The sequence below is a fragment of the Salmo trutta genome, chromosome 12, assembly GCF_901001165.1.
Source record: "Salmo trutta chromosome 12, fSalTru1.1, whole genome shotgun sequence".
Lineage (NCBI taxonomy): Eukaryota > Metazoa > Chordata > Actinopteri > Salmoniformes > Salmonidae > Salmo > Salmo trutta.
The window spans coordinates 80,009,807-80,029,981 of record NC_042968.1 but is presented as its reverse complement, the minus strand read 5'-3'; the positions used below and the strand labels follow the sequence as shown (position 1 = coordinate 80,029,981).

The following is a 20,175-nucleotide window of genomic DNA, read 5'->3' as shown; positions in this document are numbered from 1 at the left end:
CATTTAATGCACTCTGAACATGCATTAAAGGACCCAACCAACTAACAACCAGCAGGTCCTACTGGCCCGGTGCTCTGGGCTCTATTGTCCCTCTAACCACTATGACAATGTAAATCCAATTGAAAATCCCATCAAACACTTATCATCAAAACAGTATGTGCTTTTAAAACTCACCTCACTGTGTTTGATCAATTTGAAAAAGAAGTTCAACAGCAGGTTCACACTGAGTGTAAAACATGGTCGTTGTGGATGTTTCAAAGCCTAACACAACGAAAAGGACAGCGCTTTCTAAGGTGATGATTCATTCAAAACACTCATATGCATATTATAACTTATGCATAAGCATTGGCCGATACTGTATATGAGCCCAAGCCCGAAAAAAAACTGAATTACAATTATGATTGTGCCATTACACAATTAATAGCCTACCACAAATTACACACAGCAGAAAAACACAAAAAAAAACTGATTTAAGATAATCTGAATTTGTTTAATTTAGCCTTAGCCTACAATTATAGTGCATTTGTATTTGATTTGGAATAGCCTGGTAATAGGCCATTTTTATAATTAATAGGCTGACATTACATTTAGCTACAGAATATCTCACCACCATGAGTTCCATCTCCTCTCTCTTCTTCATTCCTTTCTCCAGGTGTCAACCGTATAATGAAATATGTTTCAATGTGAAAACATGTTACTATTGATGTTGCCGAACAAATTTCACTTGGTTTCCCAAATGAAGCACTGGGTAGCTGCAGGAACAGGGTTGGAGAGCCCATGGCATACAGAGTTTGGGCGGAATATCACCTGTCCTGCAGCGAAAATACCCGAGTAGCCTACTCGACATGACTTAAAAACCCGAGTAGCCTACTCGACATGACTTAAATACCCGAGTAGCCTACTCGACATGACTTAAAAACCCGAGTAGCCTACTCGACATGACTTAAATACCCGAGTAGCCTACTCGACATGACTTAAAAACCCGAGTAGCCTACTCGACATGACTTAAAAACCCGAGTAGCCTACTCGACATGACTTAAATACCCGAGTAGCCTACTCGACATGACTTAAAACCATACTGGCGGGAATGTGGACTCCATTTGCTATTCCAGACATATTTCTTGTCTTGCTCCTGTTCTTGCCCATTTGATAAATGGGCCATTCTAAATCAAAACAAATGTTACATATTAGTAAAGACGAGAGAATAGTCTGATGGGTGAAAATATGATCACTTGATGAGAGGGGACACAGCATGTGCAGCCTGAGGCAAGGAACAGAGAGCAAGCATTTCTTTGCGACTTTCTCAAATCATCAATAGCCTATAGTCCCGTCATGCAGCCCATATACATTTTGATTTGTAAGATATTCTAAGGTTTCTATCATTCACAACTAAAGTTGCCAAATAACTCAAAAATCAAGCATATAGGACCTGTTTCAAATGATCACTTTTACGCTCCACATATCCACTTCATATTTGCACTCGCGCCAGAATGGGAAAAATATAACTTCTATTTCATTCAGTTAAGTTCAATTCTATTCTTCTTACTATAAAATCATATAATATAAAATAATGGCATTGGACATAAACATATCTTGTCGGATAAATGAACAAGCCTACAGCCTATGGCATGGAGCATAGCCAGGTCTATGACATGGAGCATAGCCAGGTCTATGGCAGGGAGCATAGCCAGGTCTATGACATGGAGCATAGCCAGGTCTATGGCATGGAGCATAGCCAGGTCTATGGCATGGAGCATAGCCAGGTCTACGGCATGGAGCATAGCCAGGTCTACGACATGGAGCATAGCCAGGTCTACGGCAGGGAGCATAGCCAGGTCTACGACATGGAGCATAGCCAGGTCTACGGCAGGGAGCATAGCCAGGTCTACGACATGGAGCATAGCCAGGTCTACGGCAGGGAGCATAGCCAGGTCTACGGCAGGGAGCATAGCCAGGTCTACGGCAGGGAGCATAGCCAGGTATACGGCAGGGAGCATAGCCAGGTCTACGACATGGAGCATAGCCAGGTCTACGGCATGGAGCATAGCCAGGTCTACGACATGGAGCATAGCCAGGTCTACGACATGGAGCATAGCCAGGTCTACGACATGGAGCATAGCCAGGTCTACGACATGGAGCATAGCCAGGTCTACGGCATGGAGCATAGCCAGGTCTACGGCAGGGAGCATAGCCAGGTCTACGGCAGGGAGCATAGCCAGGTCTACGGCATGGAGCATAGCCAGGTCTACGACATGGAGCATAGCCAGGTCTATGGCAGGGAGCATAGCCAGGTCTATGGCAGGGAGCATAGCCAGGTCTATGGCAGGGAGCATAGCCAGGTCTATGGCATGGAGCATAGCCAGGTCTATGACATGGAGCATAGCCAGGTCTATGGCAGGGAGCATAGCCAGGTCTATGGCATGGAGCATAGCCAGGTCTATGACATGGAGCATAGCCAGGTCTATGACATGGAGGATAGCCAGGTCTATGACATGGAGCATAGCCAGGTCTATGACATGGAGCATAGCCAGGTCTATGGCAGGGAGCATAGCCAGGTCTATGACATGGAGCATAGCCAGGTCTATGACATGGAGCATAGCCAGGTGGAGCATAGCCAGGTCTATGGCATGGAGCATAGCCAGGTCTATGACATGGAGCATAGCCAGGTCTATGACATGGAGCATAGCCAGAAAACATACAGTAGGCCAACTCATATTCTGTTCTTCTGAAATACATTTTCTTCATATCATCATGTTTCTTTAGACCTGCCTAACATAGATAGTGGATTTGTTGTGATGGTGTAAATGAAATTGATTGATGACACTTTTTAAATGTAGCTGTTCCCAATGTTGCGTATCAGCATCTTAAATACAGCTTGTGTGGAGGCCTGGAGATGCTAAACATGTTTATGTTAATTAACGTCAATTACCGTGAAACCGGCAGTCTTTTGCATGACAATTACCGGTTGGCAAAATGTTATGACATAGCCTACAGCCCTACTCCCTACCACCCAACCGCCGTGAGCTCACCTTCCTCCACAATGACCCCCACTCCCTACCACCCAACCGCCGTGAGCTCACCTTCCTCCATAATGACCCCCACTCCCTACCACCCAACCCCTGTGAGCTCACCTTCCTTCATAATGACCCCCACTCACTACCACCCAACCCCTGTGAGCTCACCTTCCTTCATAATGACCCCCACTCCCTACCACCCAACCCCTGTGAGCTCACCTTCCTCCACAATGACCCCCACTCCCTACCACCCAACCCCTGTGAGCTCACCTTCCTCTATAATGACCCCCACTCCTTACCACCCAACCCCTGTGAGCTCACCTTCCTCCACAATGACCCCCACTCCCTACCACCCAAACCCTGTGAGCTCACCTTCCTCCATAATGACCCCAACTCCCTACCACCCAACCCCTGTGAGCTCACCTTCCTCCACAATGACCCCCACTCCCTACCACCCAAACCCTGTGAGCTCACCTTCCTCCATAATGACCCCCACTCCCTACCACCCAAACCCTGTGAGCTCACCTTCCTCCACAATGACCCCCACTCCCTACCACCCAACCCCTGTGAGCTCACCTTCCTCTATAATGACCCCCACTCCTTACCACCCAACCCCTGTGAGCTCACCTTCCTCCACAATGACCCCCACTCCCTACCACCCAAACCCTGTGAGCTCACCTTCCTCCACAATGACCCCCACTCCCTACCACCCAACCCCTGTGAGCTCACCTTCCTCCATAATGACCCCCACTCCTTACCACCCAAACCCTGTAAGCTCACCTTCCTCCACAATGACCCCCCACTCCCTACCACCCAACCCCTGTGAGCTCACCTTCCTCTATAATGACCCCCACTCCCTACCACCCAACCCCTGTGAGCTCACCTTCCTCTACCATGACCCCCACTCCCTACCACCCAACCCCTGTGAGCTCACTTTCCTCTATAATGACCCCCACTCCCTACCACCCAACCCCTGTGAGCTCACCTTCCTCTACCATGACCCCCACTCCCTACCACCCAACCCCTGTGAGCTCACTTTCCTCTATAATGACCCCCACTCCCTACCACCCAAACCCTGTGAGCTCACCTTCCTCCACAATGACCCCCACTCCCTACCACCCAAACCCTGTGAGCTCACCTTCCTCCATAATGACCCCCACTCCCTACCACCCAACCCCTGTGAGCTCACCTTCCTCCATAATGACCCCCACTCCCTACCACCCAACCCCTGTGAGCTCACCTTCCTCCACAATGACCCCCACTCCCTACCACCCAACCCCTGTGAGCTCACTTTCCTCTATAATGACCCCCACTCCCTACCACCCAACCCCTGTGAGCTCACCTTCCTCTACCATGACCCCCACTCCCTACCACCCAACCCCTGTGAGCTCACCTTCCTCTATAATGACCCCCACTCCTTACCACCCAACCCCTGTGAGCTCACCTTCCTCCATAATGACCCCCACTCCCTACCACCCAACCCCTGTGAGCTCACCTTCCTCTATAATGACCCCCACTCCCTACCACCCAACCCCTGTGAGCTCACCTTCCTCCATAATGACCCCCACTCCCTACCACCCAACCCCTGTGAGCTCACCTTCCTCTACCATGACCCCCACTCCCTACCACCCAACCCCTGTGAGCTCACCTTCCTCCAGCTCGTCCATGGTGGTGATCTTGCGCGTTCCGTCGATGGAGAAGATGAAGCGGACCCCCTGAGGCAGGTTGATGTGGTCGGAGAGGGAGCGCGTCAGGTCGGCCAGCAGGGCGTCGAAGGTGCGGAAGCGTTCCACAGCCACGGCGTACACGATTCCCTTGAAGTAGCGGTCTCCGTTGCGGTAGAACCTCACCTTCTTGGCCTTCTTCTCGTTGGTGAGGGCCTGCAGGGTGCGCGTGCGGTAGAAGCTGCAGTGGGCGCTGTGGGTAGGGCTAGGCAGCCCGTTCATGCGCCCACCCCGTGGGGTACGGGGCTTGTCGCGCTCGTCAAAATGGCCGAAGTCCAGCTCCATGGTGACAGATGTCAGGGAAGGTCCGTGGTAGAGAGGTGCTGGTTGTGGTGAGCTCTGGGAAGTCTGGCATTGGAAAAACATAACACTATGAGTTATACTGATGATCATACAGTATAAAACTAAGGACACTTGGTAGAGATATTTTAGTTAAGGCATGAACATCTAAAAAGGGCTATTCAATAACAGAGTACCAAAGTGGAAAATGAATCCCTCAACATTCCACCATCTAGCTACTGTGAAATTCCCCTGCAATGGGTATCCCTTTCCATCTCTATCCCTCTAATACAGTAGTGTACCATGCACCACAGCTGTGCTGGGGTTCACATGCAGGAAACTAAGCCATGCCTCCCATGCTCAGCTCCCCCATGATTGCTCCCCCATGCCTTGTCTCTCCATGCCTCCCATGCCCTGCTCCCCCATGTCCTGTCTCTCCATGCCTCCCATGTCCTGTCTCTCCATGCCTCCCATGTCCTGGCTCTCCATGCCTCCCATGTCCTGGCTCTCCATGCCTCCCATGTCCTGGCTCTCCATGCCTCCCATGCCCAGTCACTCCATGTCCTGTCTCTCCATGCCTCCCATGTCCTGGCTCTCCATGCCTCCCATGCCCTGTCTCTCCATGCCTCCCATGCCCAGTCAATCCATGTCCTGTCTCTCCATGTCTCCCATGTCCTGTCTCCCCATGCCCTGTCTCTCCCTGTCTCCCCATACCATATCTCCCCATACCCTGTCTCCCCATGCCCTGTCTCTCCCTGTCTCCCCATGTCTCCCCATACCCTGTCTCCCCATACCCTGTCTCCCCATACCATGTCTCCCCATACCCTGTCTCCCCATACCCTGTCTCTCCCTGTCTCCCCATGTCTCCCCATACCCTGTCTCCCCATACCGTGTCTCCCCATACCCTGTCTCCCCATACCCTGTCTCCCCATACCAGTCTCCCCATGCCATGTCTCCCCATACCATTTCTCCCCATACCCTGTCTCCCTATACCCTGTCTCCCCATGTCTCCCCATACCATGTCTCCCCATAACATGTCTTCCCATACCCTGTCTCCCCATGTCTCCCCATACCCTGTCTCCCCATGCCCTGTCTCCCCATGTCTCGCTATACCATGTCTCCCCATACCATGTCTCCCCATACCATGTCTCCCCATGTATCCCCATACCATGTCTCCCCATACCCTGTCTCCCCATGTCTCCCCATACCATGTCTCCCCATGTCTCCCCATACCATGTCTCCCCATACCCTGTCTCCCCATGTCTTCCCATACCATGTCTAAACATACCATGTCTCCCCATACCCATGTCTCCCCATACCCATGTCTCCCCATACCCATGTCTCCCCATACCCATGTCTCCCCCTGCCCTGTCTCCCCATGTCTCCCCATGTCTCCCCCTGCCCTGTCTCCCCCTGTCCTTTCTCCCCTGCCCTGTCTCCCCATGTCTCCCCATGTCTCCCCATGTCTCCCCCTGCCCTGTCTCCCCCTGCCCTGTCTCCCCCTGTCTCCCCATACCCTGTCTCCCCCTGCCCTGTCTCCCCCTGCCCTGTCTCCCCATGTCTCCCTATACCATGTCTCCCCATACCCTGTCTCCCCATACCCTGTCTCCCCCTGCCCTGTCTCCCCTGCCCTGTCTCCCCATGTCCCCATATACCATGTCTCCCCATACCCTGTCTCCCCATGTCTCCCCATACCATGTCTCCCCATACCATGTCTCCCCATACCATGTCTCCCCATACCCTGTCTCCCCATGTCTCCCCATACCCTGTCTCCCATGTCTCCCCATACCATGTCTCCCCATACCCTGTCTCCCCATGTCTCCCCATACCATGTCTCCCCATACCATGTCTCCCCATACCATGTCTCCCCATGCCCTGTCTCCCCATACCCATGTCTCCCCATACCCATGTCTCCCCATGTCTCCCCATGCCCTGTCTCCCCTGCCCTGTCTCCCCCTGTCTCCCCCTGCCCTGTCTCCCCCTGTCCTTTCTCCCCCTGCCCTGTCTCCCCCTGCCCTGTCTCCCCATGTCTCCCCCTGTCCTGTCTCCTCCTGCCCTGTCTCCCCCTGCCCTGTCTCCCCCTGCCCTGTCTCCCCATGTCTCCCTATACCATGTCTCCCCATACCCTGTCTCCCCATACCCTGTCTCCCCCTGCCCTGTCTCCCCCTGCCCTGTCTCCCCATGTCCCCATATACCATGTCTCCCCATACCCTGTCTCCCCATGTCTCCCCATACCATGTCTCCCCATACCATGTCTCCCCATACCCTGTCTCCCCTGTCTCCCCATACCCTGTCTCCCCATGTCTCCCCCATACCATGTCTCCCCATGTCTCCCCATACCATGTCTCCCCATACCATGTCTCCCCATACCCTGTCTCCCCATGTCTCCCCATACCATGTCTCCCCATACCATGTCTCCCCATGCCCTGTCTCCCCATACCCATGTCTCCCCATACCCTGTCTCCCCATGTCTCCCCATACCATGTCTCCCCATACCATGTCTCCCCATACCATGTCTCCCCATACCCTGTCTCCCCATGTCTCCCCATACCCTGTCTCCCCATGTCTCCCCATACCATGTCTCCCCATACCCTGTCTCCCCATGTCTCCCCATACCATGTCTCCCCATACCATGTCTCCCCATACCATGTCTCCCCATGCCCTGTCTCCCCATACCCATGTCTCCCCATACCCATGTCTCCCCATGTCTCCCCATGCCCTGTCTCCCCTGCCCTGTCTCCCCCTGTCTCCCCCTGCCCTGTCTCCCCCTGTCCTTTCTCCCCCTGCCCTGTCTCCCCCTGCCCTGTCTCCCCATGTCTCCCCCTGTCCTGTCTCCTCCTGCCCTGTCTCCCCCTGCCCTGTCTCCCCCTGCCCTGTCTCCCCATGTCTCCCTATACCATGTCTCCCCATACCCTGTCTCCCCATACCCTGTCTCCCCCTGCCCTGTCTCCCCCTGCCCTGTCTCCCCATGTCCCCATATACCATGTCTCCCCATACCCTGTCTCCCCATGTCTCCCCATACCATGTCTCCCCATACCATGTCTCCCCATACCCTGTCTCCCCATGTCTCCCCATACCCTGTCTCCCCATGTCTCCCCATACCATGTCTCCCCATGTCTCCCCATACCATGTCTCCCCATACCATGTCTCCCCATACCCTGTCTCCCCATGTCTCCCCATACCATGTCTCCCCATACCATGTCTCCCCATGCCCTGTCTCCCCATACCCATGTCTCCCCATACCCATGTCTCCCCATGTCTCCCCATGCCCTGTCTCCCCCTGTCTCCCCTGCCCTGTCTCCCCCTGTCTCCCCCTGCCCTGTCTCCCCCTGTCCTTTCTCCCCCTGCCCTGTCTCCCCCTGCCCTGTCTCCCCATGCCCTGTCTCCCCCTGTCTCCCCTGCCCTGTCTCCCCCTGCCCTGTCTCCCCCTGTCCTTTCTCCCCCTGCCCTGTCTCCCCCTGCCCTGTCTCCCCCTGTCTCCCCCTGCCCTGTCTCCCCATGTCTCCCTATACCATGTCTCCCCATACCCTGTCTCCCCATGTCTCCCCATACCCTGTCTCCCCATGTCTCCCCATACCATGTCTCCCCATGTCTCTCCATACCATGTCTACCCATACCCTGTCTCCCCATACCATGTCTCCCCATACCCTGTCTCCCCATACCCTGTCTCCCCATGTCTCCCCATACCATGTCTCCCCATACCCTGTCTCCCCATGTCTCCCCATACCATGTCTCCCCATGCCCTGTCTCCCCATACCCATGTCTCCCCATACCCATGTCTCCCCATACCCATGTCTCCCCATGTCTCCCCATGCGCTGTCTCCCCCTGTCTCCCCCTGCCCTGTCTCCCCATGTCTCCCCATGTCTCCCCCTGTCCTGTCTCCCCCTGCCCTGTCTCCCCCTGTCTCCCCATACCCTGTCTCCCCCTGCCCTGTCTCCCCGTCTCCCCCTGCCCTGTCTCCCCATGTCTCCCTATACCATGTCTCCCCATACCCTGTCTCCCCATGCTCTGTCTCCCCATACCCTGTCTCCCCCTGCCCTGTCTCCCCCTGTCTCCCCTGCCCTGTCTCCCCATGTCTCCCTATACCATGTCTCCCCATACCCTGTCTCCCCATGCCCTGTCTCCCCCTGTCTCCCCATACCCTCTCTCCCCATGTCTTCCCATACCCTGTCTCCCCATGCCCTGTCTCCCCATGTCTCCCCATACCCTGTCTCTCCCTGTCTCCCCATACCCCGTCTCCCCATGCCCTGTCTCCCCATGCCCTGTCTCCATGTCTCCCCATGCCCTGTCTCCCCATACCCTGTCTCCCCATGTCTCCCCATACCCTGTCTCCCCATGCCCTGTCTCCCCATGTCTCCCTATACCATGTCTCCCCATGCCCTGTCTCCCCCTGTCTCCCCATGTCTTCCCATACCGTCTCCCCATGCCCTGTCTCCCCATGCCCTGTCTCCCCATGTCTCCCCATACCCTGTCTCCCCATGCCATGTCTCCCCATGCCCTGTCTCTCCCTCTCCCCATGCCCTGTCTCCCCATACCCTGTCTCCATGTCTCCCCATACCCTGTCTCCATATCTCCCCATGCCCTGTCTCCCCATACCCTGTCTCCCCCTGTCTCCCCATACCCTGTCTCCCCATACCCTGTCTCCCCCTGTCTCCCCATGCCCTGTCTCTCCCTGTCTCCCCATGCCCTGTCTCCCCATGCTCTGTCGCCCCCTGTCTCCCCATGCCCTGTCTCCCCCTGCCCTGTCTCCCCATGTCTCCCCCTGCCCTGTCTCCCCCTGCCCTGTCTCCCCCTGTCTCCCCATACCCTGTCTCTCCCTGCCCTGTCTCCCCCTGTCTCCCCCTGCCCTGTCTCCCCATGTCTCCCTATACCATGTCTCCCCATACCCTGTCTCCCCATGCCCTGTCTCCCCATGCCCTGTCTCCCCATGTCTCCCCATACCCTGTCTCCCCATGCCCTGTCTCCCCCCGTCTCCCCATGTCTTCCCATACCGTCTCCCCATGCCCTGTCTCCCCATGCCCTGTCTCCCCGTGTCTCCCCATACCCTGTCTCCCCATGCCATGTCTCCCCATGCCCTGTCTCTCCCTGTCTCCCCATGCCCTGTCTCCCCATACCCTGTCTCCCCATACCCTGTCTCCCCGTCTCCCCATGCCCTGTCTCCCCCTACCCTGTCTCCCCCTGTCTCCCCATGCCCTGTCTCCCCATGCTCTGTCGCCCCCTGTCTCCCCATACCCTGTCTCCCCCTACCCTGTCTCCCCCTGTCTCCCCCTACCCTGTCTCCCCCTACCCTGTCTCCCCCTGTCTCCCCATACCCTGTCTCCCCATGCCCTGTCTCCATGTCTCCCCATGCCCTGTCTCTCCATGCCCTGTCTCTCCATGCCCTGTCTCCCCATGCCCTGTCTCCCCATGCCCTGTCTCCCCATGCCCTGTCTCCCCATGCCCTGTCTCTCCATACCATGTCTCCCCATGCCCTGTCTCCCCATACCATGTCTCCCCATACCATGTCTCCCATGTCTGCCCATACATACCCTGTCTCCCTATACCCATGTCTCCCCATGTCTCCCCATGTCTGCCCATACATACCATGTCTCCCCATACCCCGTCTCCCCATGTCTCCCCATACCCTGTCTCTCCCTGTCTCCCCATGCCCTGTCTCTCCCTGTCTCCCCATGCCCTGTCTCTCCCTGTCTCCCCATACCCTGTCTCCCCATACCCTGTCTCCCCATACCCTGTCTCTCCCTGTCTCCCCATGCCCTGTCTCTCCCTGTCTCCCCATACCATGTCTCCCCATACCATGTCTCCCCATGCCCTGTCTCTCCCTGTCTCCCCATGCCCTGTCTCCCCATGCCCTGTCTCCCCATGCCCTGTCTCTCCATGCCCTGTCTCTCCATGCCCTGCCTCTCCATGCCCTGCCTCTCCATGCCCTGCCTCCCCATGCCCTGTCTCTTCATGCCCTGCCTCCCCATGCCCTGTCTCTTCATGCCCTGCCTCCCCATGCCCTGCCTCACCATGCCCTGTCTCTTCATGCCCTGCCTCCCCATGCCCTGCCTCCCCATGCCCTGTCTCCCCATGCCCTGCCTCTCCATGCACTGTCTCCCCATGCCCTGTCTCTCCCTGTCTCCCCATACCCTGTCTCCCCATGCCCTGTCTCTCCATGCCCTGTCTCTCCATGCCCTGTCTCTCCATGCCCTGTCTCTCCATGCCCTGTCTCTCCATGCCCTGTCTCTCCATGCCCTGCCTCTCCATGCCCTGCCTCTCCATGCCCTGTCTCTTCATGCCCTGTCTCTTCATGCCCTGCCTCCCCATGCCCTGCCTCCCCATGCCCTGCCTCCCCATGCCCTGCCTCTCCATGCCCTGTCTCCCCATGCCCTGCCTCTCCATGCCCTGCCTCCCCATGCCCTGCCTCCCCATGCCCTGCCTCCCCATGCCCTGCCTCCCCATGCCCTGCCTCCCCATGCCCTGCCTCTCCAGAGGGTGTTTGGTTTCTGCAAGATGAAGAGAGGCTAGGCCAGCCCAATCAATTCCAGCCCTCCCTATCGATTAGCCCACCCAGTCACAGACAGACACAGATGTGTTAACCCTCAGCCCTTCTCTGTGTGTGTGTGTGTGTGTGAAAGGAACCGGAGAATGTTCTGCCATGACAGCGCAGCAACAGAAACACAAGCCTCGTTTAGCATGTTCCCGAGTGAACAGGGGATCAATATTTAACGTCAGGTGAACAGAATCACTCAGCTGTATACTCAGTAGTACATGTCCTATGTAGGCATTACAACCCTTCACCCATTAGTTATGAACATACACTACATACTAAACATGGTATGCACTAAATGGGAAGTTCAGGTTTCCTGTAGAGCGGAGGTTGCTTTGCCTGTACGTCTGTACGTCATCTACCCTACATTCAGCCCGCGTCCTTCAGAGAGGGGAAGGGAGTGGCCAGGAAGGGACTATTATTAAGAAGGCCAAGTGGATGTGTGATATTTTGGAGAAAAATGTCTCATCAGAGAGTGTTGCTGTTTGTGGTCTGACCAGGGTGAGAAACGAGACACTTTCCCTCTGGCTCCAGGATATGTGCGCAGGTTGACAATGATTGTCATGAGTCTTGTCCTGGAGGCAGAACTGAGCGATTTCCGCTAGATGGGCCAGCTGGAAAATTGTCTATATTGTAAAAATTAAATAAAAATTTTAAAAAATGCTTTTTGGTCTTCATTTAAGGTTAGGGTTAGCAGTGTGGGTTGTATTTAAAATCAGATTTTCTGACTTTGTGGCTGTAACAGCTAGTGACCACTCTGTAGAACTGCCTCCAGGTAAAGATTCATGACAATAAATGCCAGCATGCAATATGTGCTTAATGTGATTCTGGTTTCTGTATCTGATCTCTGTACAGTTCCCCATTGACTTACAACCATGACAATATACACATTTTTGGGATGTGCATTTGCAAGTACTGTATATCTTACATGAAAAGGCTAACAAAAATGTTTCACCACCTGGGTCATTTTAAAGAACAGCTATGTCAGAAACAAGCCAGGACCATCTGAATCAGAGGATCATCCCACACCTCGGGGTCTGAGCTATGAGCAGGGTCTACTGTAGAATCATCATCCCACACCTCGGGGTCTGAGCTATGAGCAGGGTCTACTGTAGAATCATCATCCCACACCTCGGGGTCTGAGCTATGAGCAGGGTCTACTGTAGAATCATCATCCCACACCTCGGGGTCTGAGCTATGAGCAGGGTCTACTGTAGAATCATCATCCCACACCTCGGGGTCTGAGCTATGAGCAGGGTCTACTGTAGAATCATCATCCCACACCTCGGGTCTGAGCTATGAGCAGGGTCTACTGTAGAATCATCATCCCACACCTCGGGGTCTGAGCTATGAGCAGGGTCTACTGTAGCATCATCATCCCACACCTCGGGGTCTGAGCTACGAGCAGGGTCTACTGTAGAATCATCATCCCACACCTCGGGGTCTGAGCTATGAGCAGGGTCTACTGTAGAATCATCATCCCACACCTCGGGGTCTGAGCTATGAGCAGGGTCTACTGTAGAATCATCATCCCACACCTCGGGTCTGAGCTATGAGCAGGGTCTACTGTAGAATCATCATCCCACACCTCGGGGTCTGAGCTATGAGCAGGGTCTACTGTAGAATCATCATCCCACACCTCGGGTCTGAGCTATGAGCAGGGTCTACTGTAGACTCATCATCCCACACCTCGGGGTCTGAGCTATGAGCAGGGTCTACTGTAGAATCATCATCCCACACCTCGGGGTCTGAGCTATGAGCAGGGTCTACTGTAGAATCATCATCCCACACCTCGGGGTCTGAGCTATGAGCAGGGTCTACTGTAGAATCATCATCCCACACCTCGGGGTCTGAGCTATGAGCAGGGTCTACTGTAGAATCATCATCCCACACCTCGGGTCTGAGCTATGAGCAGGGTCTACTGTAGAATCATCATCCCACACCTCGGGGTCTGAGCTATGAGCAGGGTCTACTGTAGAATCATCATCCCACACCTCGGGGTCTGAGCTATGAGCAGGGTCTACTGTAGAATCATCATCCCACACCTCGGGGTCTGAGCTATGAGCAGGGTCTACTGTAGAATCATCATCCCACACCTCGGGGTCTGAGCTATGAGCAGGGTCTACTGTAGAATCATCATCCCACACCTCGGGTCTGAGCTATGAGCAGGGTCTACTGTAGAATCATCATCCCACACCTCGGGGTCTGAGCTATGAGCAGGGTCTACTGTAGAATCATCATCCCACACCTCGGGGTCTGAGCTATGAGCAGGGTCTACTGTAGAATCATCATCCCACACCTCGGGGTCTGAGCTATGAGCAGGGTCTACTGTAGAATCATCATCCCACACCTCGGGTCTGAGCTATGAGCAGGGTCTACTGTAGAATCATCATCCCACACCTCGGGGTCTGAGCTATGAGCAGGGTCTACTGTAGAATCATCATCCCACACCTCGGGTCTGAGCTATGAGCAGGGTCTACTGTAGAATCATCATCCCACACCTCGGGGTCTGAGCTATGAGCAGGGTCTACTGTAGAATCATCATCCCACACCTCGGGGTCTGAGCTATGAGCAGGGTCTACTGTAGAATCATCATCCCACACCTCGGGTCTGAGCTATGAGCAGGGTCTACTGTAGAATCATCATCCCACACCTCGGGGTCTGAGCTATGAGCAGGTTCTACTGTAGAATCATCATCCCACACCTCGGGGTCTGAGCTATGAGCAGGGTCTACTGTAGAATCATCATCCCACACCTCAGGGTCTGAGCTATGAGCAGGGTCTACTGTAGAATCATCATCCCACACCTCGGGGTCTGAGCTATGAGCAGGGTCTACTGTAGAATCATCATCCCACACCTCGGGTCTGAGCTATGAGCAGGGTCTACTGTAGAATCATCATCCCACACCTCGGGGTCTGAGCTATGAGCAGGGTCTACTGTAGAATCATCATCCCACACCTCGGGTCTGAGCTATGAGCAGGGTCTACTGTAGAATCATCATCCCACACCTCGGGGTCTGAGCTATGAGCAGGGTCTACTGTAGAATCATCATCCCACACCTCGGGGTCTGAGCTATGAGCAGGGTCTACTGTAGAATCATCATCCCATAAAGGGCTCTTGGACCAGAGAGCTGAGCTGAACATTTGGAGCGTTAGTCACTGATGTAAAGTCCATGGTATCACAGTCACAGATGTAAAGTCCATGGTATCACAGTCACTGATGTAAAGTCCATGGTATCACAGTCACTGATGTAAAGTCCATGGTATCACAGTCACTGATGTAAAGTCCATGGTATCACAGTCACTACATCGATGTGTGGTGCTGAGCACCATGTGTGAGGGTGTATTCACCCGTTTCAGTGGTTACTCATCCTCTACCACTGGGAAAGGTACATGGGGTGATCCACCCACGAGTTTACATAATCCAATGTGCAAAGGAAGCCGGTCTAAAACCTTATAGCATACAAAGACTCTGAAAGAAAGAACCATGACTAAGGTTGAGGGTAAAAAAATGATTCAATGTATTTTTTAAATGGTTTTCTATTTGGTGTCTTTTGGCAGATAACATAGCTTGTGTAAAGGCCTGAGCAGCCTAGCAGGAATGGTCTCTTTCTGGGCAGTCCAGATCTCTCTGTAAAGCCTGTAGATGCTGCGAGGGGTAGAGAGCACAGCGCGCTCCTGCCAAAACTCTCCACTAACATCTGCTCTTTTTAAACGCAAACAGACCGTTTTATCCCCTCCGCAAAAAGACCGAAGAAAAGAAAGCATGGTGGGAGGGACTGGCTGGCTGGCTGACTAACTGGCTGGCTGGCTGGCTGGCTGGCTGGCTGGCTGACTGACTGACTGGCTGGCTGACTGGCTGGTTGGTTGGCTGGCCAGAGACGTGTTTGCTGCTACCCAGTTCGGACTGGAACTTTGCAATAGACAGTTTGGAATAATGAGGAGATTAGCCACTAAACGGGCAGAGAGCACTCATTACTGTGCCACTCTGAATGGGATCCCAGCATCAGTCACCCTCTCTGCCATGTCTCACATCTCACACCAGTCAAACAATGTCCCCGCCATAGGAGGACAGAGGGCACAGTGAAGGTCATCGTTGAAACGCTGTGCCCTGGAACATGCTGGGAGTCCTGCCCTGCCCAGGTCAGACTGGCAGTCTGTCTGTTCAGTCCAACGAACGTTTCCATTCCGAGCATTCAGGAGTGGAACTAGCCGACTGCAGAGCAGACAAAGAAACACGTCAGAGTCGTGGGGCAGGTTGCTTCGCTACAACGACACAGAAAGCCCCCTTTCTAATGAATGTCATTAGCCATCTCTGTGTGATCTAATCAAAGTGAATAGAATTCCTCTGTATGAGATGGAAAACGTGAGGTTATGATGACCGCACAGTAGAGCTGAATGCTGGCTGCTCCATGTCAGAACAAAGACTCAGTGCACTACAGCAGTATCCACGTGCTAGAGCACAGTCACAGCAGCCATATTGTACTGTACAAGACTTGTGAATGAGGTTAGCTGCAGTGGGACAAACCTCATCTACACCTGCCTAGAATGGGCTGACACTCAAGTCTGGGCTGTCTGGCTGCATTTGTAGCCATGCTTACAAGGCGAACAGCTTCTCTGTAAAAGACATCTGATAACAGGAACAAGTGGCTTTGTATTTTACACTGCAAGTCACAAGGTATGCCATCTTTTTATCTTTCAACTTCTATCAAAGTACAGTAACTACCAAGTAAAACAACATCAGTACTCTAGGGACAATATGGGTGCTCTGTTTAGCTCCAGGCCTATCTTTTTCCTATATCGTTCAACCATCATCAATAGCCCCTCTCACTCAATTGCCCCAAAATGCCTCTTCTAAACAATTCTGATCAATAACCACTCGTCAATAAGCTCACGCCCACTGTTCACAAACAAAGCATTTGTCACTGTGGCCCCCCCAAGCTGACTCCCAGGATATGGGCCAGTAGGGTGTTGTGTTGAAGTGGGCAGGAGGTGTAGTGGCTGCAGGAGGCAGGAGCAGATGATGTGTGATAAATGAGAGTCATTTATGACAGTCTGACCTCCGTCCCACAGAGACCACATCCCCTTCCTGGACTAGACCAAAACACATAACAGGACCCCCTCCATCCCTCCATCCCTCCTCCTACTAACATCACATGCCTCTGCCTGATGACAAGCCCTTTTCAAGTGGCCTTAACTATCCACCCCAACCCATCCCACAAAAATATACTGTTCTTGTTGTGAGCCCCCTGGGGCACTTTCATATCCTGTCGAGAATTAGATTCGTCTGCTAAATTCCTAATGCAGTGTTAGTATTAGAACGAGGCTGGGGGTGCTGCTCTCTGGGGAAATGTAGCAAAGCTAGGCCTGTGTTTAGGAAAAGAGAGGTAGAATCCCAACTCTGATTCACTGGTGACAGACTGACTGACACTCTTCCAGAACGGCTGCCTCTCTGATACACAAGATTATCACGCACAATCAACTCCACAAATACATTCTTAAGACTATTTGTGAACATTGATTGATCAATCAATCATCATATGTAGATGATCAATGACTCAGTAATTAATTTTATACAGAGTGAGACTTACATTGTAAGGTAACTTTATAATACACCTCAATGCACCATGTAGTTAAATCTACTTTTAAACAGCACATAAACCCAGTGCTCAGGACAATTATTGGATTTCTAGGTGTTAGATCTGGGCTTGTCAGTTTGATTATCGGTAGGACTGAAATAAACAGTCACCTCCAGAGGGTAGCCCTGTAACAGCTGCTGTTCACCATGCCCCTACCCAACACACAGACCCGCATGTGAGGAGGGAGGTCAGGTTCTATCTGACCGCTGATCAACACAGTGGGGGAGTTTGATTAATGGCCACACAAAGCTTCATCACACATTAAAGAACTGGAAAAACAGCTTTAACTAGCAATAAATGGGCTTTGGCATACATTGTTATGTCAACATGTTCAGTCCATCTTGGCCATTAATTAGTGGGCAAGATAAACATTTTTGGCATGAATCTTGTTCTGGAGGCAGTTCTGCAGAGTGGTCACTAGCTTGTACAGCCACAAAGTCAGAACATTTGATTTTAAAACTTAACCCTAACCACAATGCCTAACAGTAACTTTAAATTAAGACAAAAAGCTCATTTTTGTTTTTTGTAAATTTTTACAATTTAGCCAATTTAGGCTTTGCAGCTGGCCCATCTAGCGCAAATTGCTCAGTTCTGCCTCCAGGACAATACTCGTCCCAATAAACATCAACCTGCCGCTAGTGAGGGTGTGTAGACTAGAGGCTGCTATCTGTGACATTTAAAGCTCTGATCTGTGCCTGCCTGCCTGCCTGCCTGCCTGCCTGCCTGCCTGCCTGCCTGCCTGCCAGACAGACAGACAGACAGACAGACAGACAGACAGACAGACAGACAGACAGACAGACAGACAGACAGACAGACAGACAGACAGACAGACAGACAGACAGACAGACAGACAGACAGACAGACCAGTCCTGGGCTGGGCCAAGGATTGAAGCAGCTTTACAAATTAAAGCCTGGCCACTTCCTGTCAAATCCTCACCTAGTGGCTGTGACCAGTGACCACACCTCGATGGCTTCAGATAAAGACATGCAGCCTAACCCCTCCACACCCCTGCTACCACCCGCTCTCACTCCACATACAATACCCACACATGGCTCTACTGCTGGGTAATGGCAACCAAATGTAGGCTCCATGACTTAACAGGGGCTTGTTAACTCATTTCTGCTTAAACAATGATTGTGTTAGACTGGCAACGCCCCAATGCCAAAGGTCATGAAACTCACAGCTTTTAATGGCGAAATACTGATTATGATTGATATGTCCTCCTCCCTTTGTCTCTTCACAGCCCCATCACACATGTGTCCTCCTCCATAAAGACAAACAGAGAGGACCACTTTGTCCCCACCCTTAATGTGTCTGGGACCTCCCCTCCCCCGCACACCCTGGTGCTGAGTCTGGCTGAGCTTTTCTGACAGGTCCTGAGATGGGGATGGGGGTAGGTCCCAGACCAGGAAGGGATGGGTTATGGGTAGTGGTACTCCTCCCGACAGACAGGGGCAGGGAGCCCATCTGCTCCCCTCATCACTGACCCTCTCCCTATGATGTCACTTAGGACTATATATGGTCTACGCTCAGGACAGCCCATTGTCTCACAGGGACACCCCCATCACTACTACTACTGTAGTGCTACATCACACACAGATACAACTACAAATAATAGTATTATTGGACTAATGATTCACCCCAGTGCATTACAATCATCAGGGCTCAAATTACGGGAGGGGCCCCTGAGTATGGAAAATGGCCATCCCCATAAGGTCCAGACCACTACTCATAACGCACCCCAACAGATAATATGTCATTCAAACCCTGAATATCACAAATAAATGAATATGTGTAAAATAATACAATGTTCTCACCATGCTTACCTAACCAGGGCAGGCTACTAATTCCTGCTCCCAGCGCAGCAGACAGACTGCAAAGCTGTTCTATTGTGTGACTGTGACATGTCTAACTACACGACAGAGATGTGAGGCTACAGCCGCCCAGATAACAACTCTGACCTGCCCGTCAACGTCCTGCATCCAATCACCCCAAACATCCTCATCACAGCAGATCTGTGTCTTATCTAGTAACACTAAGCCAGTCTGAGCTGGTTTTAAGTCATAGAAAAAAAATAACAACAAAAGTTTTTCAGTAGCCCCTCTAGCTTTCAGTAACAAAAAAACCGGATCATTTGTCCATATGACCTCAGAGAAAAGCGGTGGGCGCCGTACATACAGATGAGCCATGACAGTGTTGTACCAACGGGTACGCGCACACCTATAATCACCTGCTCATATAGCCGACAGCCTAAATAGGCAAAAATTCAACCAATCCTTTAACAGTGTCCAATATTCCTGAACACAACAACTTAACTCACCGTCAGAAACATCATTTAAATACTGACATAATCTGTTTTCGCCATTTAATTATGTTTAACCAAAATATAAAAAGTATCGGGTACTCACCCGCGCTGGAGCGTTTGGAGTGAGGTGGGTGTGGATGCTGCAGGATAGCGGCACGAGCTCTCTGCCTTTGTCTGCCTCTCTCTAGTCTACGAGCTGAGCCTACCTGACCGGCTGCACTGCTGGGTCCTAGAGGCGACCTGCGCCCAACCCGCCCTAGCATGGCAATGGCACGGACCGGCATTTTGGGGTATTTCTCACAAAAGGATGATGTAAACCTTTTCAGAGCTGATTTTTTTTTAACTTTCGGGAATCTACTATGCCATGATGAATAGTTTTTTTTATTCATTCAGACACCCATGCACTGTATATGCTGCCTATTGAAATTAGAAATACAAATCTGGAGAGAGAAAAAATCTGCCTGCTGTGTTGATTTGATCCCTGTGTTTTGAGAAAATGATGCCACAGGATCTTTCCACTATTTCTATAGTAAAGCAATGTAGTGTTGATAACCCCCTCCCAACAGATTGAACTGCTCTTCACAACATCCATGTTATATTTCCAGAGGCTGAAACAGCAGGATTGTAGATTGATTCATTGACGGATGTGTGTGTATTTGTGTGTGTGTGTGTCTTGTCTTCTGA

General features: G+C 52.5%; 1 protein-coding gene across 1 annotated transcript in view; it reads right to left on the bottom strand.

Moving 5' to 3' along the window:
* The window catches only part of LOC115204332 (neuronal migration protein doublecortin), a 101,531-nt gene extending 81,845 nt beyond the window's left edge, over window positions 1-19,686 (bottom strand). The window contains exons 1-2 of the mRNA XM_029769825.1: window positions 19,595-19,686; window positions 4,663-5,086 (exon numbers count right to left, since the gene is read on the bottom strand). Coding sequence (XP_029625685.1) covers window positions 4,663-5,023 — 361 coding nt within the window. The 5' untranslated portion in view covers window positions 5,024-5,086; window positions 19,595-19,686. The remainder of the gene's footprint in view (window positions 1-4,662; window positions 5,087-19,594) is intronic.
* Window positions 19,687-20,175: the final 489 nt, after the last annotated feature.